The sequence below is a fragment of the Bombus bifarius genome, unplaced genomic scaffold (genome assembly GCF_011952205.1).
Source record: "Bombus bifarius isolate JDL3187 unplaced genomic scaffold, Bbif_JDL3187 scf7180000007977, whole genome shotgun sequence".
Lineage (NCBI taxonomy): Eukaryota > Metazoa > Arthropoda > Insecta > Hymenoptera > Apidae > Bombus > Bombus bifarius.
Genome location: NW_022884362.1, coordinates 1593576 through 1609779, shown reverse-complemented (window position 1 = coordinate 1609779; position 16204 = coordinate 1593576). Strand labels below are relative to the sequence as shown.

Sequence of the window (16204 nt, the reverse complement as noted above, 5' to 3'; positions counted from 1 at the left end):
TGTATTCACAGTATTCAAGATTCCTATCGTATTTATTTACTTATATATTTATCTACTTATTTACTTACTTTTTATTTGTGTACTACACGCGATATTCGTCCGATAGGTTAGGATGACTTCCGGTTTATAACTTCCATGTATATACAGTAACAAACCGAACTATTACTACATATCAACTTACGTATGTCGTGAAAGTTTGTTTACATTTTGTAAATAACACGACTAAAATATTCTTTTCGTTTCACAACTTGCAATTCTTATAGCTCAAACTATGATACAATCAGCTATCTAAACGCTTAATGTTAGTGAATTTTAGTATTAGTGTCTTACAAAGGATGACATAGTAAAGAATATTTTGTCATATGCCCGAGTAGTTTCAATGTAAGATAAGGTAGACAAGTAGAAAAAAGAGATATGCGACGTTATATAATGAAATGGAAGCCAGCAAATCTTGTTTAATAATCTAGACTTTAGTCTTTGATAGAATAAGAAATGCAAAAGTTGTAACGATAGAGATTATGTAAGTTTTAAAAATATATAACGTGGTTTCCAACATTCATATAAGTATCTACACAGACATAATAGAACTGTATCGAACTGGGAACATATACAGGGTGGTTGGTAACTGGTGGTACAAGCGGAAAGGGGGTGATTCTACGCGAAAAAAGAAGTCGAAAATGTAGAATAAAAATTTTTTTTTAATTTTTTTTAAGTTTTCCATCGAGACAACGATCTACAGTGAGATAAGTTATAACGTACGGCACGCGTACCGAGCGAAAATTCAAAGTCGATTTTCTCGAAAACAAAGCCTCGAACGAAAAATTGTTATTCTATATTTTCGACTTCTTTTTTCGCGTAGAATCACCCCCTTTCCGCTTGTACCACCAGTTACCAACCACCATATATACGTATATTCACCTATTCTGTATTAATTCTAACGTTCCATTACATTTTCTAATAGTATCTTCCTTAGCTTTTTACTTTTAGTTAGTTGAATTTATTTTATTGTATAATAATAATTGAACAAAATGATTAAATGAATAACTATTAAATGAAATAGTAGAAAATAATAAAAAAGTATATATTTTATCGAACTTGTACAACTTTTATAAATACATTGGTTCTACAGAACATTACAAAATGAAAAATGGTTTTCTGATAAAAGACGAGGTTTAATCAATTACAAATATTTGTAATATAAAAGTTATATGTGTATATTACTTCCATAGAACTCTACGAGAAAAAAAAACTATTTTTTACGTAAAATAGAATTTGATCGGTTCTATGCTGTTGTTTGATAGAGGAGATAGGAGGAGGAAGAGAATAAATTTGCAAGAAATAAACAATGAAAAATTAGTCTGTTCGATTTGGATTTTCAACGAATGTCCCATTGAATATTATGATTTTCATCTTTTTGTCTCGGGAAAATTCAAGACTGTTTGTGTCCATTGTCTCCAGCCATTCGAAGGAATTTCAAAATACACAAGTTAATATTTGCAGTTGTTAAACAGAGGCAACAGGTATACATCTATCAGTAACTTTCATAATCTCAATTAAAAGAAAGAATTCAAATCATGCGAAGATCGTCAACACTATTAACTCGTTCTTTTTTTTTTTTTACTTCTAACTAGGAAAGAGATATGATTTATGATGATAAAATTCACGCAATACCGACACAGAAACTTTTTATGCCCATATATTCTGTGCATTGTACGAAACATTTAAAAATTTCATCAGCACTTCGACGCGATCCGACTATCGTGATTATTTTGGTGAAATTTAAAAGCCATGTGGAAATGCACGTAAAAATTACGAAATACTGACTTTGGTCTTGGCTGTTTGTTTGTTTGTTTTTTTTTTTGTAATTATCTCTTAATTCTCAGTTGTTATTATTTCTATCTTTCAATTTATATATCCTATCTCGTCTATCTGTAGAATATAGAACCTTTCGTAATACAGTTAATAGTTGAATTTACGAGTAAATATTTCCTTATCTATACACTCACGATCATAAATCAATTTGACACTAAATTCCAAATTTTACTACGATAAATATAAACATTTATGACTGAACGATTCTTTCAACAAAGTCTAAGAAGAAACATAGTTTCTTGTTTATTTTTATTGGTCCTTAGTTCACACGTGTAGCCATAAAGTAATCTCGAGACTATCTGCAAGTCACGCTTAAGAGCACACGTGTCTCTAAATCTCTGCATACCCGCAAACTCCATCTGCATCCAGCTATATTATAGACTGTAATGAATTTAAATTAATCTTTTAATTATCTTTCTATTCTACGCTTAATTATCTTCTTATCGCATTCCACATACTTTTTTTTTCATTTATTTGTCATACTTGAGACCTTGTAGAGTCGCACACGTATGATTGATCGAATAAAAAGAGTTCTATGTGATTATTAATTTCTAAATAAGTATTTACCAGTATCGTCCAATTTTTATATTTATTACGCCAGTGAAGTAACCGAAAGAAATATACAGGGTCATTGGTAACTGGTGGTACAAGCGGAAGGGGGTGATTCTACGCGAAAAAAAAAGTCGAAAATATAGAGTACAAATTTTTCGTTCGAGGCTTTGTTTTCGAGAAAATCGACTTTGAATTTTCGCTCGGTACGCGTGCACTTTATCGCTTCTCGTTATAACGGATCTCACTGTAGATCGTTGTCTCGATGGAAAAATAAAAAAAAAATTTTTATTCTATATTTTCGACTTCTTTTTTCGCGTAGAATCGCTTGTACCACCAGTTACCAACCACCCTGTATAATAAAATAAAACCAAGTACCACGAGCATTGTGCCTATTCTATGCATTTTTGTATTCACGGAATTTCCTACAAATGTAAGGAAAAAATTCTGTACACGTTAAGAGACAACGATGAATTTTTCCACAAAGATCTAATCGCTGCAAATTTTCACCGCAAGCGACAAATAATTAATCTTTAAATCTGATCTACCAACTTGGGATATTTGTAATTGTCAAACGATCGTCAGTCAGATAACTTTGAATTGCCTTAAACGAACGCCCGTTATCTACTCGTTGATCGCTAATAACCACGCACGATGTCCGTATCTAATATAATTAGACTCGTGAATTTGAAAAGCTTCACGGACAACGTCTTCATACCTTAGATATCATAAAACCAGGCTACGTATCTGCAGACTATAAATATTTCGAAACTCGTTATTCACGGCCGCACGAAATACGTGACTTCGCGTCGGTAAAATTCATTTGAGAATTCGTTTTATAACGAAAGAAGAGGTGCCACGGTTCCATCAAATTTGCGAGTGCTTGTTCGTTTGGGACGCGTGCGCATAAGCTGTAAGATTAGCGCCGGTAAATCACCCGTCACGATCGCTTTTATTACCACTGCCGAGCAAAAGCTACAACCGTACCTCTAAATATAGCTGAAAAGCTGCAGCAGAGAGTCGAGGTTAAGCTTCGTTCACATTAGTCAAGATATACTCGAGTTCGAGCCATTTAAATTTGAGTAACCTAATTTTGAAAGGCTATCCAATAGAGAGTAAAACGGAAAAAGATTGTGTATGCGAGTGAATAAGAAAATGGAGGGTGTGTCGGTAATCGTGGCACGATCGACAAGGGAGGTTTCTACGTGAATATTATAAAGATGATCGATCGTTAAAATATTCAGTACGTACGTTTTACACTGTCGTTATATCGTTATTTCACACGGTTTGTTACTGAAAAAATTAAGTAATCAGTCGGTCGACTCAGTTTACTAAGTTGCTTGAAACTTGGCCGATTAACTAAGCTGGTTTAGGTCGGTACGATATCGATAAGTGGAAAATTGAAAATAACGCAACGTAACGTAGCAACTACTGCTTCTTTCGAGTCAGGGAACAACCGAAGAAACCTTGGTTTCATTTGAAAGTTCAAAAGCATATTTTAAACCAAGTAAGACGACAAATTTTGCATTTATAGAAAATTTGAAAATATACAGGGTGGTTGGTAACTGGTGGTACAAGCGGAAAGGGGGTGATTCTACGCGAAAAAAGAAGTTGAAAATGTAGAATAAAAATTTTTCGTTCGAGGCTTTGTTTTCGAGAAAATCGACTTTGAATTTTCGCTCGGTACGCGTGCGGTACGTTATAACGGATCTCACTGCAAATCGTTGTCTCGATGGAAAGATAAAAAAATAATTGTTATTCTATATTTTCGACTTCTTTTTTCGCGTGGTTACCACCAGTTACCAACCACCCTGTATGTAAAATATTCGAAATATAACACTCGCGTTATTTTATTTAGTGGATGATCCACATTTCTATATTGGTTCCATCTCTTTGGTCGTGTCGATCAAAATATAAATTTGCAAAAATATCCACAGCCTAATTATTACACAAATCTAGTGATTTAATTAACGAGAGTAGAAACTCGAAAAAACTATCATTTTCGTTAATACAATTTTACGTAATATCCGAGTAAAGTGAATGACAATTCCACGGCGATGAAGAGGTTTCAAGTTATTGAAATTTAGTACACGATACAGGTGAGCTATTTTTGCCTGCGTGATATCGCTGCAGCTATATGTCTTCGTTTGTTTTCCTAGTTTAAAAACACCGAGGACAGACATATTATAATCGCAGCGATATCGCCCAGAGAAAAATCACTCGTCCGCATCGGGCCTCAAATCGCTTAAATTCAGATGACTTGACCATTTTGAACGAAGCTTTAAGAAGCGTTTGAAACTCGTAGCGTAGATCGATGCGCATGCGCAACAACGACCAACGCGGATTCGAAGCAGATGTCACACTAAACGTTAAACGTCGTTGACGACCGTTTTCAACGGTCTGTCACGCGAGCCAAAGAACGCTGCACGTGAATCGCGTGTGCGATACGAAATTGCTTCGTGCGACGATAATTTCCTCTGGTCAATCTCGCTAACGCTATATAGCGATAGAAGCAAGTTCAGCATATACCGTAGCATCCTGTCTAACGCGACGAGGAAATTGCTATCGGCCTCGCGATGACATAATTTGAAAAATAAGGATAGAAACGAAACGCTTCTTAAGGAAATACGCAATAACGGAAGAAACGTTTTACAGTGACAAACATCGAACAGAAACTAAAATGCGTTTCGCGACAGTCATGCAATTAAAATATATTCGTTATTCTGTCTATTAATAAAACTAATCTCCGATCAAACTTATTATTGGATAAGACCATATACTTCTCATAATTATATACGAGGGTCGGCTAGAAGGTAATATCTATTTACGTATCGAAGCCATATAAAACGATGGAATGTACTTGTAGAAGGTCACCTAGCTTCACGCTTTCCTGTTTAAATAACTAGTATCGTTGTAGTTTCGTACGTAACGATGCGAATTGAAAATCCCGCTGACGACGAAACGCGGTCTGTCGCGCTTTCCCGCTTTTTCGATGCTTTGAAAACGCTCGTTCAAGAGGAACGCACCCACGAACTGCATCAATTTACGGTAATAAGACTATGATCGAATCATTCGTAAGACTATGCGGGCATTCAATACTAAGGGTAAGGAAACTGTACGTAATCGCGAGCGTCCGGCCATTACATTGAATAACGCAAACAAACACATCGCTAATTATTAGGGGTTAGGTGAATCGAAGATATCGAATTTAACCAATTCGAACATCCCGTTTGTTCGTACGACCAATTTAAAGGGACGAGGCATCGAGTACGATGAAAGACGCCGCTCGCTGTACCCCTACTGTTTGATATTGCAGCATGTTGGCATGTTCGCTGTTCCAGCATTTCTTTGGACTTTGCCAGGCAACGGTATGTAACGCCGACTCTGTATACGTAGATACCCTGCGGATTGCGTCCGTAATACATACGTACGTCACAAGATGATGGAAAGGTGTAGGAAAACGAACAAATGACCGGTGGTAGGCTGTAAAGAAAGAACAAAATATCGTTAGTGGAAGCTATTCATTTTTCGAGATCTTTGATCTTAGGTATCTCGCAACATGCAAATAACCCGTAACTACTCATCGTTGAGTTATGATGTTTGGAACGTCGCGTCGGAAGCAGCGAAAAATAATCTTCCGTTACGCGTTCCAGCATATTTTCCTTGACAAATTGAGCAACTTTCGGTTCGTCCCTTTTTTTTAATATACCAGTTTCTTTTTTTTTTTTTTAAATAACCGAACGAAGTTGTTAACTGAATTTTTAAGAAGCGTGTCTAATTTGGTATTGCTAATACCATGGTATTTTTAATCTTCTTTTAATAATTGATAATTGTAATTGCGCGAAAATCAAATTTTTGAAAATTGAAAATATTTATTTATTACGTAGGTGAATTTGAAAAATAGGAAGAAATCTTTCATAAATTATACAAAACGATGTAAAAATATGAAACACCGTCAGTAGTAAGTGCGAATATTTTGGCCCTGCAGCTTTCAAAATTATTTTTACAACAAAATCACCGTTACAAGGGAGAGAAGGACATCGCGAGTTTACTTCTTATCGGAAAAAGTTTCCATAGCCTAGAAATTTCTCTAGAGAAATCGTGGTTTCCGCTTCAAACCATAATTAAATTTCGTTCCTGCTTATTTTTTATATTTAATTACTGTCTTGTGACTGTGGTTGAAAGCTGATAAATACGGGAAATTATGATTTCTCAGGAAATGGACAATCGATATGTATTTTTAATGACAATTTAAAAAGTGTGTGGCACCTTTTGCACGTGTTCTTTTGTTTTTCATGAGAAAAATAGCTTTATTTCAACCACGTAACTCGTACAAGTTGCAGAAGTAAAAAGATTGTTTCGCAGTGGCCTCGTATTCTTGCAATGCAATGCGATTTTTCAATCCTTGAGCGTAGAAATATAAAAACTGGATAATTTCTAGGATTTCTTATTCAAAGAAAGGTGTTTTTTTTTTTTTTTTTTTTTTAGAACAAGGAAATTGTTACAGCAGTTTTTTAAATTTTATTGTTTTGTTAAATTTATCAAAGATTTTTGCAAGACGATCTCCGATTCTCAATTGTAGCAACAACTTTTCGTTTGAATGTTATCTTCATCAACATTTGTATAAAATTCTATACATTTTTGTATAATTCTATACGTATTCATCCAATGTATATTAAAATTCTGTGTTACAGAAACAGAGAACGTCCTTATACCAAATTCAATTTAATTTAGTTTACAATTAACATAAAAATTTCAAAGTCTGTTATCTCATATTACGGAAGCCAAATTTTTCGAAATTTATTTAGTCGGACTTACGCGCGTAACTGTTTCTTTATTAAGACTCGCTTCTCTGTAAATCTCGCGGTTAACGAGAGAGAATTGCAATAAGCGCGTAATAGCAACGAGAAAACTAGCAAGCCAATTACATATTTTAAAATGTATTAAAAAACCTTGCCTATGACGTCAAGCGATATAGGCGCTGCTTCAACCGCGTATATTTATTTTTACCGCCAAAACTTAAGACGTCTTAACCTTTCTTTTGTTTCTTGCGTTTCGAGCAAGCTGTTTGCTGATATGTTAATGCATTTTGCGAGCAAAATACTAAAGTCACCCCGCATCTGCGTCACGAGCTGCGATTCATTCTCACAACTTGCTGTCGATAGGTGAACATCCAGGTTTTTTCCTCGAAATAAATACGATCCCTGGTCCGTTGCAGTTTTCGACTTTTTTCCCTCGTATCTCGATCTCGCCTCGGTTTAACTTTTTCGAGGTTAACCGGTGTGTAAAAGATAGATTTCAAAGTAACTTTTGCCATAATTCGTCTGACGTCGTTGAGACGTCATTTGAGACGTATATCGGGATGTACGGTTCCACGATAAATAAAAGAATCATTGGACACCATAACACCTTGGCATTGAATTACTTGATATTGTAATTTTTAATTTCGTTGAATTTTCTTATTAATCTCTGTCACGGAGAAGATATAAAATGAAGTTAGACATGTTAAATTTGAATAACCTAACTTCGTTCAACTTACTTTTCATTAATTATGTTTAACTTAGAGTTACGGTTATTATTGTTATTGTTATTATTAATTCTAACTTTTCACATGGACATCTACATTTCTGGTATCCTTAATTACTGCATTTTAACTTTATCGAATGATCGTATAATTGCTATGACGATAAATAATGCAAGATTTACATCACATGGTAATTACATATCGTGTATCCTAGGAAAAAACTCCATAAATGATACAGCATTTTACTTAAGCTTATCGTTCAATATAATTTACTAATGAATTACTGCGTAATTTACCCCCAAGATCTTAATTCATTCTCCGAAAATCGTGAAACTCCTATATATACTATGTATACGTGTGTGTACGTTGTATTTGTTGTTTATAGGTGTACTTGTAGATTTACGATGCAACGATATAATTATTGGTTTTCATTGAAAATGGAATATTTTGAATAATTAAAAAATTAAATACAGTCGAGTTTGTAGCTAGTTAATCAAATAATTAGTGTTACGAAGAATTAACGGAAACATTAATTTTTCTTGGTAATTTAATTCGTTATGTCTTTTATTTTTATCACGCCTTTGTTCGAATTCCTTGTATTTATACAAAATTTCTTTCTCGTAATGACGTGTCTAACCATCGACCACGGACAATAAAAGTTCGCGCTCCTTAGTTCCAGACAAAGGAATCGTAAAAAGCGCAGCGCTTTTTGCTATTAATTCTCATTTTCAAACGCGTAACAGGATATCTATGAATCACCGCGTGTCGAATTACCGAGTGTCAGAGATTAAGAGAAACTTAACACGAGATCCAAACACCGAATGATAAATGCCGTACATGAAGATTACGCATAATATATCTTAGCGCGTCGTAGATAATTTGTGGTGTTTCGAAAAAGATTTATAAACTATCGCGCGAGTAAATAAAGAGTTCTATCGACCTAACAGATATTTATGGTAATTATCGGTATCTCGTCCACCTGACCGATTTCGATAATTTTTGAATACGTTGTAGAAATTAACATTTTAGACAACTTTTTCTCATACGTGTAACCGACGCATCGACCTTGGTTTCCGAGATATTCGCAAAAAAACTGCCGGTACCGCTACAGCGAATTCTACATATATATATATATATATGTGTGTGTGTATATATATATATATATCTAACAAATAATCTATGGCAGGTGTTTGAATATACGCGTGAGTCACTGTAGATATTCGGTGTAGTTTCCAAAACATAAACAAGGTTTGCATTTACTGCAAAAGCAGAAATCAAGCTCGAGTTTGAACGATGGGTTTCTTTATTAAACTTGTTGATCTATGCGGGTAACAGCCTGTTTAACTTCTCTCATAAACGTCTGGTAGATTAATCAAACATTTTAAAATGATCGAAGTCACAGTGTATTTCGAACGAAAATAACTGCATCTTGACTGCTGATAGCTGAACGAGAGGAACGGCTGGAACAATGAATAAGAACTGGAATTGAATGAACTGGCGAAATAGGGCAATTTTTCTTGAAATTATGGCGCGTAATCTCTCAATATACATACATATTGCGGCACAGTGTTACCATCAGAGTATATTTAGACTTAACGGATTTTCCCGTATGCGCATTCTGTGAAAATATCCATGCAATCTAGCACGGGTAGACCGTACCTTGTGCTAGATTATTCCTATGTTTCGAATATGTACAATGATAAATATATATTATTACATTTATAATAATAAAGAATTTATAGGTTAATTTTCAAAAATCAAAGACCGAAACAAAACCTTTTATTACCTAGGTTTCATCTTCTTAACTATGTTCATAACAATGTGAATTTGCATAAATATCCGCTGTTTATTAATAACGTAGAATAACGAAACTTTACGAAACTCGTTTGTAAAATCATTGATAAATTTCGTTTCTTTCTTATCGTTTCAGAATTGCGTCACATTTATTATACATGAATGGTTGGAGATTCGCCAGACATCGTCGGAGAAGGATCGATTTCAGATCTAGGAGATCTAGAGGGATGGTGGAATAATCATGCGATAGTGGTCTGGAGTTTCGCCCTTTTTGGCTGTTTCTTACTCAATGTCATACTTCTACTGGCATTCCTCGTACGTCCGTCGCTACGGACCATTTCCAACAGGTTATTCTTCGTTTTATTATCGTACTAATATGACAGAACCGTGTTATATTATATCGTAATAGCATATTATATTATTAGACTGCAGATAATCATGCAAAAAGAAAAATACATATTTCTTAATTACACCATATCACGTCAAGATCCATATAAAAACAGAATTGGATGTATTGCGATATTATTAGGTGACAAGGAACACATTGTTTCTGTTTCCAGGTTTGTCATGAACCTAACCGTGTCAAACCTGTTGGTCTGTGCCATCATGAACCCCCTACTAATAATGGACGCTGTTTCAACGTCTTCCAACTCCTCCATACTCGACTCTGCACCTGTACTGAATATTTGTTCAATGTCAGAGGGAGCAATGGCGGTAGTAACAACATCTTCGGTCTTCTCGGTCCTGTTAATCGCTGTGGATCAATACTTTGCCGTGATGGATCCTCTACGTTACCGTGCTCGTGTGGACAAACTGAAATGCGGCATTCTAATCCTCTCCACCTGGATGATCTCCATAGTTTTCGGCTTTCTCGCTTTCTTCAACTCAAATCCTCAAAGTCTTTGGCTTTTCTGCATCTCCAAAGAACAAAATTCCGTAAGTTTCTCCACAGAATCGACTCTCACAGTATTGGAGAACAAAACCAATAACAACGAGCTCAATACCAGTGCAATTCCTGAAACAGTGGAAACTGTTAGTCTCAGTGACGACATAGATCTCATAGAGAATACTACTGTGATCTTTGATACGCTTATAGACGATACAATCACTTATGGCTTTATTTATGCCATTGTTTATACCATATTTGCTTATTTCATCCCATTCATTGCCGTCTGCTGGATCTATGTCACTATTTACGTGGCTGCACATAGAAATTCGGAAAGAGCTAGAAGAAGTGGCTCTAGGCCTATATTATCTTCGGCAAGCTTTAGCGAAGAGCAGAATGGCCCTTTGAGGAACCAACGTCTTCAGGCGGATACTGTAGAGGATATTAGAAAGTTACCTAAGATATCGAGTTTGTCTTCGATTGACGAGACCAGCGAGACTATGCAACCCACCGGTCAGTTGTCTAGAAGGCGATCCTTTGCTTCTTCTATAGATATGGATGCATCTTCTCCACCCGAAGAAGCGGAGGATAAAAAGCCTTCTAGAATTGTTTTTACGGTTGGTCCACAGAGAGTCGAAGTCTCTCAATCTACAAATGAAGAAAACTATATTAATGATAATTTAAGCAATTGTAATTCGGTAATGGAGAAAGATGCCAGGGAGAGTAAGTGTCAGGATTTGCAGAAGCAAGATTTGCAAACTTCGGGATACGAAGAGACGAAAGAATCGTCTAGAGATCTAAAAGAGCACAAACAGGTGAATAATTGGATCTCAAAAAGTTTTATCGACGAGAGCAGTGATTCTGAGGAAGAAACTCACTTTGAATGCTTCGATAAAAAATTCTCACCTCTCTGTAACTATTCTTCGAATTTATTCCAAGAATCACTGCAAGTCTCTGAAATTATCAAAGAAGAAAATAATGAAAGCAAACAGAACGATATTAACAACGATCGGAAAGAAGAACATTTGGTGCAAGTAGAAGTCGAGTTGAAGAACCAAATATTGAGTCAAGAAGACTCTGAATTATCAGTGAATTTTTCAGAAACGAGGCCCAACCGTAGGTTATCGTCGTCCTTGAATAAAGACGCTTCTCTATCTCATACATATGAAAACAGTAACAAGACTGAAAAGACTAACGGTAGCAGCGTTACAGAATCGTCCTCGTGTTTGCTAACACCAATAGTGACAATAACCCCAGCGCCAAGCAAGAACGACAACCTGCATCGTGTTTCGAGCGTGAGGAGCACCTCGAGTTACATACACTCTCTAAAGGACAGGATAAGCAATGGTTCTATATTTAGGCACAGAGAGGAGACGAGGGCGGCGCGAATAAGTGCTCTGGTGATCGTGATGGGTCTGATCTGCTGGTCGCCGTACGTGATATTACTGGTAATGAAGAATCTACCTCGATCCACTGACCAACATTTGCCCCATAAATACGACGTGTTGGCCTCCAGCCTCTTGATCTTGGCCGCGTATATCAGCCCGCTGTTGTTCGGCTATAGATCAAAAAGAGTGAAACGCGAGTTAAGAAGGTTCTTCTGCTTCAGGAGAGAATTATCTTATAAGAACAATAGAAGCTTAATGGCTAAAAAGGTGTTGAGGAGGAGACACAGTAGTAATCTCAGTCACTTTGAGATGGATCATAAGTATAATATATTCAGTTGCATGTATGGGAAGAATCGATGGCCCAAGGAGAAGGTTCAATTTGTCCAAGTACCAGACACGGCGCTAGCTGTGGAAACTTGCAGGAGTAGCTTCTCTAGCGGAGCCAGTACTCAGATCTCCAGCACCTCGACGGAGGAATGTTGAGATCCGTGATGTTCCTGACTTAATCATGTTCATAGGCTTCTTTTTATATTGGAGATGGTTTTTGTGGAGTACTTAATGCGCTGTTAATTGTGTGCAGGTGTTTCAGTTGGTTTTAGATGAGATGTTGATAGGTTTTGAGTGAACAAGTAGAATTGGTTATATTGAGTGATTTGAAGAAACAGTCGAGTGATTTAGACAAATAGAGCCACTAATATTTTAATAATAATAATAGGTTGGAAAAGAAAGAAATCTTTAACTACAGATTGTTCATCTCTGGAAAAAGCTTGAGTTTTTATCTAGTTTCTACAATTTGATAGAGAACTTTAAAAACATTACCAGTTGAATATTTTCAATACTTAAAAATATATATGTCATTAAAAACACTAACTATATTAAATTTTAATAGTATAGAGATTAAGTTCTCAAGTAAGAGTCTGTAATTAAGGATTGCTCTTGAAGGAAATTGAGACGTATAGAGATTTTATTTCAAGACGGATATCTGTTTAGTTTTTTTTTTAAACAAACAATGTTCTGTCTATCTATATCCAATTTTAATACTTTGAAAGAAACTCTCTTCATAGAAAGAAATCATACTCACATTGAAAAATGATTGATTTAATAGAACATTGGTGCTAATGATAGAACAGTGGTTGTTGATATACTGTGCAGAAATAACTTCAATTTTTAAACAAGATATAAACTGCAGTCATTACAACCATTTGACTCAAAACTATAAAAATATATTATCTAAAACTATAAAAATTATAAAAATATATATTCGACACTCTTTGTTGTAAATGAAGTTTGAACCAGGTAATGGTTAAAGTCCACAATTTATTACAAGAAAGAAAGAAAAACTGCATTCATACTTTGATCATCAGAGAATATTTTTCTAAAAAAATCGTAAAATAAATGTTATTTTACTTATAATAACAAATATCTTCTTAGATGTATTTAACTCTTCAGAAATTTTTTTTTAGAGAATATTTTCCTTCGATGAAAAGTAAAATTAAATGTAAAATATAATTTAAATTCAGATCTATGCAAATGGCCAAATAATAGAGAAATGTTTTTAACATTGTATCTACTTACCAAACCTTTACAATAGTAAAATATGCTTGTAATTTCCCTATGTGTTAACTATAAATAACTGTAAATTATTTCTGTACATAAATCATGAAAGTTTAGTAAAATAATTATAAGTTATTTTGTAAGACAATTATAAATGAAAACAAAAGAAGTGTATTATTCTATTGAGAAAGGGAAATTAAATTATACAGTCTTTCTATAGATGTAATCAATATCAATAAACATTTCTTTTGAAATTAGAAAATAACTGGTGACAGGAATATTAGGATGGAGTATCTATAAATGAATACAGATCATGCACAATTAGTATTTAGAAGAATCAACGTGAAAATTCAGCAAATGAAACCAATGAGTATACATAAGTACACATTAAAACAATTAAGCGTGAAAATGATATACAGTCAGTTACAAAATTCTTGGTATGCTCTATAAAAAGACTAGTTTTTATTAAAATAAAACATCTTCATCACATTCTTATTTATGAATATGATTTACATGATTTATATTCACATTTACATTTTATAGTTCTATATATTCTCATATATGGAATAAAAATACTTCATTAAATTAATAAAAACAAAATATATTTAATATATCTTAATAATATATTAGATTTAAAAATGATACTATATTAAATATACATCTTTGTTATTAGGGCGTGTGAGAACTTTTGTGACTGATTGTACTTTTCTAAAAGTGAAATGTTCGGGTAAATCGAACATAATAATTTAATTCGGTGGAAAACAAACTGAAGAACCATTCTGCAGTATAACAAACAACTAATTCCTAATTCCTGTAACGAGTCTATAAATAATAATAAGCTAGTTATAAGATAAAAAGCGCGAATTAGTCAGTATACACAGAATCATACTTGTCAGTCATATATGATTCCTTTAATACACAGAGATGAATATGTGTAAGACATAACATTATGTTTGTTCCACTAATTATTCGTACTACTTTTTCAATGAGATGTCAATAGTATTATCTAGGTATGTATATACGTATACATACATATATGTAAGGTATTTAATGTTTATGTAACATTGGATTATGTTATTTATAGGAGTAAATTAATAATACTGTCAACGAGGCTGTACAGAAGATATATAGATCCTCATGTTTGTTCAAGTGATGATATCCACATTTTGCGTCATGATATCTGTAAAATATCAGGAGTTATATGCGTTGTTCTGTTCACAATCATAATTATATATATGTATATATATATATATCATATGTACATATATAGCAGAGATCATAGCTATTAACTAAGTAACACAATAACTAATTGAAACTTATCACATACTATTAATGATACCTAAAATAGTATTGCAAAGAAATCTATATTTTTATTCATTGAATTTATTAACCTGAATCGGTTAACTAATGAAATTAAAATTTAAATCATTCAGGAATGGAGAAATTGTTGAAATTGAATGTTTTAATTACTATATAGAAATCCGCAGATACATAGAAAGTTCTTGGCCAATCATATTCTTACACAAATTCATATTTTTATGGTGGAATTTAAATATGGGCATTTATTGCATTCACTAAATATTATTATAGGTACTTTATCTTGTATGTTTTCTGTATATTATGTTTATAATATATTATATAATATATTATAATATATTATGTTTATTCTATACATTTCTGAATTTTCCAATTTTCTCTCTTTAAATCTCATTGCCAGTACAATACTTGTGGTCTCTACTATATCTCATAGCACAGATCATATGATTGAATCGTTTCACAGACATACAATAACGAAGTTGTCAGGTGAAGTGTTGGTACACAAGACACTTTTTACATCTCTTGTGTATCCAATGACACTTCACATAAAACGTTCACTGTAACATGTTTTGTTATTACAGAACTATTCAGTGATGTACAATATGCAACACTTGAATAAATTATATATGTGTTTATTACCGATATAAACGAAGATCACATAGGAAAAATATGACAAATTCATTTTTGTTGATATCGTGATTTTTAAATTACGGACACTTATGTCCATGATTCATACTTTCGCAAATTCGATTTAGAAAATGGAATCTAGATAGACATTATTTTTGACTTTTAAGTACTATAATTATACTATATTTTGAATATTTTATTTCTCTGTATTTTGCACTTTCAAATTTCCTATAAATGCATAATTTGAATGTCACTTATAGAGTAACTAAAAATACTTTTGCAGTCGAACTTCAGGAACTCGAATTTCAAGGGAAAAGCTAAAATCTTTGACCTATGGAGACTATGTCGAATTTTATTTTTCGCGAAATTTAAGAGAAATTTAACGAGCGAAAACGGTTTAAAAATGTTTTGATTAATATTTTTCGAATTGTAGAGGCTCGAAGAAAAAGGAATTCATCTTTCAAAGATGGACTATCTATTTGGAATTTAGAAAAGTGAATAGCAGTTTAACTTATATAGGTTGTATTTGTGGGACGTGCGCAGGTGGAGCGAGGGCCAGGAGAGCATGGTGAATGCAGGTTGATTAGGTTACGGTATTTCATTATAAGATGTAGATACGTATATACCTGTTACTTCGAGGTGTAATCAAATTTTTATTTATAGATCCCATTTTTACCTATTTTATGAAGGTTT

The 16204-nt window shown here is 33.8% G+C and overlaps 1 protein-coding gene across 1 annotated transcript in view; it reads left to right on the top strand.

The window, feature by feature from the left end:
- Window positions 1-13038, top strand: part of LOC117204151 — a 36532-nt gene extending 23494 nt beyond the window's left edge. The window contains exons 2-3 of the mRNA XM_033441296.1: window positions 9876-10086; window positions 10300-13038. Of these exons, the coding sequence (XP_033297187.1) occupies window positions 9902-10086; window positions 10300-12496 (2382 nt within the window). The 5' untranslated portion in view covers window positions 9876-9901 and the 3' untranslated portion in view covers window positions 12497-13038. The remainder of the gene's footprint in view (window positions 1-9875; window positions 10087-10299) is intronic.
- Window positions 13039-16204: the final 3166 nt, after the last annotated feature.